This window comes from Cetorhinus maximus, chromosome 1, assembly GCF_964194155.1.
Source record: "Cetorhinus maximus chromosome 1, sCetMax3.hap1.1, whole genome shotgun sequence".
Lineage (NCBI taxonomy): Eukaryota > Metazoa > Chordata > Chondrichthyes > Lamniformes > Cetorhinidae > Cetorhinus > Cetorhinus maximus.
In genome coordinates, this window is record NC_135879.1 from 157,583,043 (window position 1) to 157,589,286 (window position 6,244).

A 6,244-nucleotide genomic window follows, 5' to 3' on the forward strand; every position below is an offset into this window, starting at 1 on the left:
GAATCAAACTGATGGCAACAGGGAGTCAGAAGGTGGGGAAGACAGGAATGCAAAGACAGGGAATTAGAGAGCAGGAAAGGGGTGAAACTGGGTGCAGGGAATTGAGGAAACTGAGGGCAGGGAATCAGGGCTGGGAAGAGACAGAACGGAGAACAAGAATCAGAGGGTAGGGAAGAATAAAATCTGAGAATGGGAACCACAGGGCAGGAATGAATGGAAAAACTGAGAGTGGGATAACAGAAAATGGGGAGAAGAGGAAACTGAAGGTGGGGAAATTGAGTGCCTCCCCATATTGCAAAAAAAAGTATATTGAAGACATTAGGAGATCATATCAGGAGGTGATCCTGCTATTGTCTGATTTACATTTTAGATAATAAGCAATGCTCACAAAACACAGAATGTCCAATTCCAAAGTTGACAACTTGACCCAATTGGAAAGTTCAGAGAACTGAGGCTGATGTCTAAATCTCAGTGGTTTAATACACTCACGGTGGCCTGCTGTTGTTCTTTCTTCTGCCTGTCATTGTTCTCTAAAGATTTGTTAATCAAGTTAATTCAAATGCATAAAATCCTTCATAGGCCTCGACAGAGTGGATGTTAAGAGGCTGTTTCTCATGCTGGGTAGTCTAAAACTAGGCAGCATAGTCTCAGGATAAGGGACAGGCATTTAGGAATGAGATGAGGAGAAATTTCTTCACTCAGTGGGTTGTCAATCTGTGGAATCCTCTTCCTTAGAGGGATTGGGAGCTCAATCATTTCAAGGCTGAGACTGATAGATTTTTGAACACTAAAGGAATCAAAAGGTATGGGAATAGGGAAGGAAAGTGGAGTTAATGTAGCAATTCAGCCAATTTTATTGCTTTTATTTCTTATGCTCCTATAACAATAGCTAGGTTATTCTGGAATAAAACCAGAAAGCATTTTTTCTCACAAAAGGCAATGACACTGTGGAATTCGTCCTCCCCACCCTGCACAAAAGGATGTCAATGCTGGTTCAGTTGAAATTTCAAGGCTGACATTGAAAGATTTCATTATCTAAAGGTATCAGGAGATATAGAGCAAAGGTGGAAAAATGGAGATGTGGTATAGCAGATTGCTGTTACCTGATTGAAAGACAGAACAAGCCAGATTGAGTGGATGGCCTGAATGACCGAGAACTGCTGTTCATGTATTGTATGCTGTTACATCCAGTCCCTGACTGGACTCTCAGAACTTCCAGTGAGTTGTCAGGAAATTTGCAAACTGGAAACTGGCTGCCAAAATCCTTTTTTTAATAAAATCAATATTTCCATTTATTCCTGTTTTATGATGTAACATCATTCACATTTAAGGTTTTAAATGAATTTTCAACAAGTAGTACTTGATTTGTGTATTTATGAATAGTTTGCCTTACAAATAAATATGGTATTTTATAGTTTTATATACACAAACTCTTTATATATACATATATATAGGTATAGATATAAATTTCTCTTTTTCTCTTTCTTTGCTTAAACAGGAAATATATTTGTTGTCAGCCTGGCCATTGCAGATCTAATAGTAGCAATCTATCCATACCCGATGGTTTTGACATCTATATTTCACAACGGCTGGAATCTGGGCTACATGCATTGTCAAATCAGCGGTTTCCTGATGGGTTTGAGTGTGATCGGATCAATTTTCAATATCACTGGTATTGCCATCAATCGGTATTGCTACATCTGTCACAGCCTGAAGTACGACAAGCTCTACAGTGACAAGAATTCCCTGTGCTTTGTAATCCTCATTTGGACCCTGACGTTTATAGCGATTGTTCCAAATCTGTTTGTGGGATCTTTGCAATATGATCCGAGAGTCTACTCATGTACTTTTGTGCAATCTGTGAGCTCTGCCTACACTGTCTCGGTGGTGTTTTTTCACTTCATCCTCCCTATTGCTATTGTCACCTTTTGTTACTTGAGAATATGGGTCCTTGTCATCCAGGTCAGAAGACGTGTGAAGCCAGAAATGAAACTCAAGCTGAAGCCCCACGACTTGCGGAACTTTGTGACGATGTTTGTGGTCTTTGTGCTCTTTGCAGTTTGTTGGGCGCCCCTTAATTTTATTGGTCTTGTTGTGGCTGTCAACCCAGACGCAATTGCCCCAAGGATCCCAGAATGGCTATTTGTAGCCAGTTACTTCATGGCATATTTCAACAGCTGCCTTAACGCTATTATCTATGGACTGTTGAACCAGAATTTCAGAAGAGAGTACAAGAGAATTATAATCTCTCTCTGCACTGCAAGGATTTTCTTTCCAGACAGTTCTAATGATGTGCCTGACAGAAATAAAAGTAAACCTTCTCCTTTAATGACAAACAATAATCAAGTGAAGGTAGATTCTGTCTGAATGGTTTATGCATTCACTCCATGTGCCAGCCAATGAAGCTTAAGTGAAAAGCACATTATATAGAATCGATGGAAAGCATAACATATAGGCAAAGATTGTTAAACCTATATTTGCATTTGTTGTATGTGTTATTTTACAGTATAAAGGAGAAACACTACAATTCAATTATACATCAGTGAGTGATGCTCAAGGGAGCAGTAGATTCCATTTGATTATAATCATATCAATACTGAAATGTATATGGAGAAAGAATGTTTATTTTTAAATAATTGATAAGCCCTTATAGTATTAGAACTGGGAAGAGGAAACTTCATAACTAAAAAAAAATAATATTTGAGCCTAACTATGCTTAACTTAGTTTTTAAACATCTGTGAGTTGAAGTTGCCTTACAGGGTATGTAAGATTGGAAACAAATATAATGAGCAGAAATTGCATTTTAACTACTATATATTCCATAGTTTTATAAAAATACAATTTGCAAAAGAGGCTTAAAGTGTATTTGAAAATCAGAATGGCTGTAAATAGTGCACAGTTTGAAATGCACAATCAAATTTAAACCTATATTTTTAAAGAAAAGCACATTAGAAAGTGATGGAAGAAAGAATTTTAGCATGTTTAACGGATTTTAACTTCTACTGGATTGAGAAATGATGAATGACACTTAATTAGCAAAATACACAGTATTTTTGAAGAATCATTAAAAAGTGAATTGCCAAGCATGTAGTGAGAGTTCTACATTAACTTGGACCGGCTGCATGCTGTCCTTATATACAAAGATGAATTTAGTTTTACCGACAGTGCTTTTACAGTGTTTGACATGATAGTTTTGGCTTCAGTATAACGATAAAGATATATGAAATGTTTCTGTAATGTAACTGATTTGGAAAGTCAAGAATGCACAAATGTGAATGGCTAACAGACCAACATATCCTAAATATAGTAGCTGTGATAAAAGTATTCAATTATGAAGTTAATTATATTACTAATTAATCAATTGGCAGGTTTGTGATTATATTGTGCCAGATTGGCACGTTACCCTTTGGAATCTAAATTGGGTCAGGGATTGCAATGTGCAATTAGCCCATGCCAGCAGACCAACTTCATGCTGCCTGTTCATTTGAATGATCTCTGCATCTAGCCAGCACTAACCACACTGCTGATTTGACTGGACTCATAAACAGAGGGCCGTCATCATGAGTAGCTAGCATGACTTAAAGGTAAAAGCAAAATACTGCGGATGCTGGAAACCTGATACAAAAACAGAAAATGCTGGAAAAACCCAGTAGGTCTAACAGCATCTTTGGAGAGAAAAACAGAGTCAACGTTCTGAATCCGTATGACTCTTCTTCAGAGGCATTACTTAAAGGTAGTCTGCAATGCTTAAAGCTAGCCAGCACTCTTAAAGAGGAGGTGCATAGTGGCTGGAGCAGATGTTGATGGCCATGGTTGATCTGGGAAAGTATGAGGAATGGAACAACAGGGGAGAGATTGGCTCCAAGGTTTTCAGATGCTGGAATGGAGATCTTAGTGGAGGAGGTAGTGAGCAGAAAAGACATCCTGTCTGTGTACAGGGAATGAGACCCTCCAGATACATAGTCAAAATGCAGCAGATAGCCGTGGAGGTGAATGCTAGGATTCAAGCCCTGAGGGCTTGGATGCAGTACCGCAAGAATCTCAAAAACCTCATACAAAGATCAAGACCAGTGAATATGATTCAAGTTCCATATCCTATCAAGTGCACCCCAGCCTCAGTCACTACTCGAGTCACCACATCCTCATCATTCACTTACCAACAATCTCCATCCATCAAGCCTCACATTTAACATTCATATTTCTCATCTCACCCTTAAACACTTAGCATTGCAGCAATCCTCACACTCATATTTCATAGGGTTGTACATGCTGCCAGCTATTCAACCATGAAAGGTACTCTTTTTATTTGTTCATGATATACGGGGAGGCGGTGGCATAGTGGTAATGTCATTGGGTTTTCCGTTGTCATTTTAGGTGCCAAGTCGATGCTGGGTGATCCATCCGAATTCATTCCTTTTTGACTTTTCTGTAGTGGTTTAATACAACTGAGTGGCTTGCTAAGCCATTTCAGAGGGCATTTAAGAGTTAACCACATTGCTCTGGCTCTGGAGTCACACGTAGACCAGACCAGGTGAGGACAGCAGATTTTCTTCCCTAAAGGACATTGATGAACCAATGGGTTTTCATGACAATCGATAATGGTTTCATCATCACCATTACTGAGACTACCTTTCAATTCCAGATTTATGAATTGAATTTAAATTCCACCAGCACCTCGGCCAATTAGATTCGATTTGCTGACCAATCAGCACTTTTTTCTCCTGTAATATAAATTGTGGTAATCATTTCAAATTTGGCATTCTTGTGTTTGTCCTGCTGAGCGTTTTCAGCAATATTCAGGTTCGGTACTACCAAGCAACTATAATTACATCTGTGTAAATTGAAAAGAAAAAGTTTGGCATATCACGAGTTTGAGTCTTATTCATTAGTTATTGCCTGAGTAGTACTGCACTATGATTTTATCATTTACTTTATTCAGAAACTATGAACATTGAGGGTGAATTAAAGGGATGCTCAAAAGTACATTTCAACTAAATGGCCAGTCAAACTTTGATGTCTCATTTTAAATTTTGATGGCTATTCATGAATTAATTCCTTTGCCAAATATTTGGAATGTAGGTCACTGTTTTTTTGCACCTCCCAGAACGATGCCGACATAGGGATCTGCCCAATAAGAAGTGGGGTAAGTCTGCCTGGTCTTGGTGTTCTCTTCTTGTTTTAAGGTAATTGCCATGACTTTAACTCAGGGCAAGAGTCACACAGACAGTAGCTAAGATAGGCAGCAAACTATCTGGCTTTCGCTATCATAAGCCCAGTAAATTCTATCTCCCAGCTCTCATTTGCTTAAGCCCCAAGCTGTTTCCTGCTTGAATCTGGTGGGAAGTGGTAACTGGCTGGTGGCAGGGACATGTCAGGTAGACCTACCTAAATGGTCCCTGGCACTCAAAGATCTGGGATGGCCTTGCAGTGAAGGGATTGGGGAAAGCCCAGGTCAGAGGAAGCCCAAGCCTTTCAAGTTGGTGCTAGAGGAATATGCCTGCTCCTCCGGACCCACAAAGAAAGTAACAAAAAAAAGATCCACTTACTTTTTTGGGCCTCAGCTCCTTTTCCTTTCAGTTGATCTTGCCTGGAATTGGTTTCCTCTGGTCAAAATTGCATGCAGGCCTCCATGGCAACAATGGACCACACAATCTACATATTTACAGCTGAGCTCTGCTGTCTTCTGATGGGTGACTCTCTCGCTTGCTCAGAAAAGCAAGTTAAGATCGGAACCTGTGGGAAGACAGAAGGGTCAGTGTGGTTAATCCTCCCCAAGACATTTTAGCTGCCTGTCTTTCCTGTTTACTCCAGGCTGGAAGCATTAAAATTGGCCCTAATGTGTTATAAGCAATTGTAACAGTGACAGTCTCAGGCACGAGAAATTCTTTGGAACATCTAGCCCTCATATCTATGTATTCCCTTTGTGCATTTCTAATAGCCATAAATAATATTTGTTGGCAAGAATCAATTCCTTCTTCAAGCCATTAATATTTCTTGTTCCACCACCCATGCCAGTAATCTGTTCGACGCACTATCCATTCTTGTAACAAATAAAGTTCCCCCTGCTTTTTCTATTTTCCTTTGTCCTTAATTTGTAATTTTGATCCCTCGTGTTTAAATTCTGTACATGGCAGAAAAGCTGACTTAGGGCAGAATTTTCGGTGCTTGCTGTCTTTGGGTGTGCTTGACGGCATGAGTGGACGATATGGCGAGAAGGCCAGAAATTGGTTTCATGACATCGTG

The 6,244-nt window shown here is 39.5% G+C and overlaps 1 protein-coding gene across 1 annotated transcript in view; it reads left to right on the forward strand.

Annotated features, from left to right (window-relative positions):
- LOC144684633 (melatonin receptor type 1A-like) overlaps positions 1-3,452 on the forward strand; it is a 104,117-nt gene extending 100,665 nt beyond the window's left edge. Inside the window, exon 2 of the mRNA XM_078548692.1 lies at positions 1,499-3,452. Coding sequence (XP_078404818.1) covers positions 1,499-2,367 — 869 coding nt within the window. The 3' untranslated portion in view covers positions 2,368-3,452. The remainder of the gene's footprint in view (positions 1-1,498) is intronic.
- Positions 3,453-6,244: the final 2,792 nt, after the last annotated feature.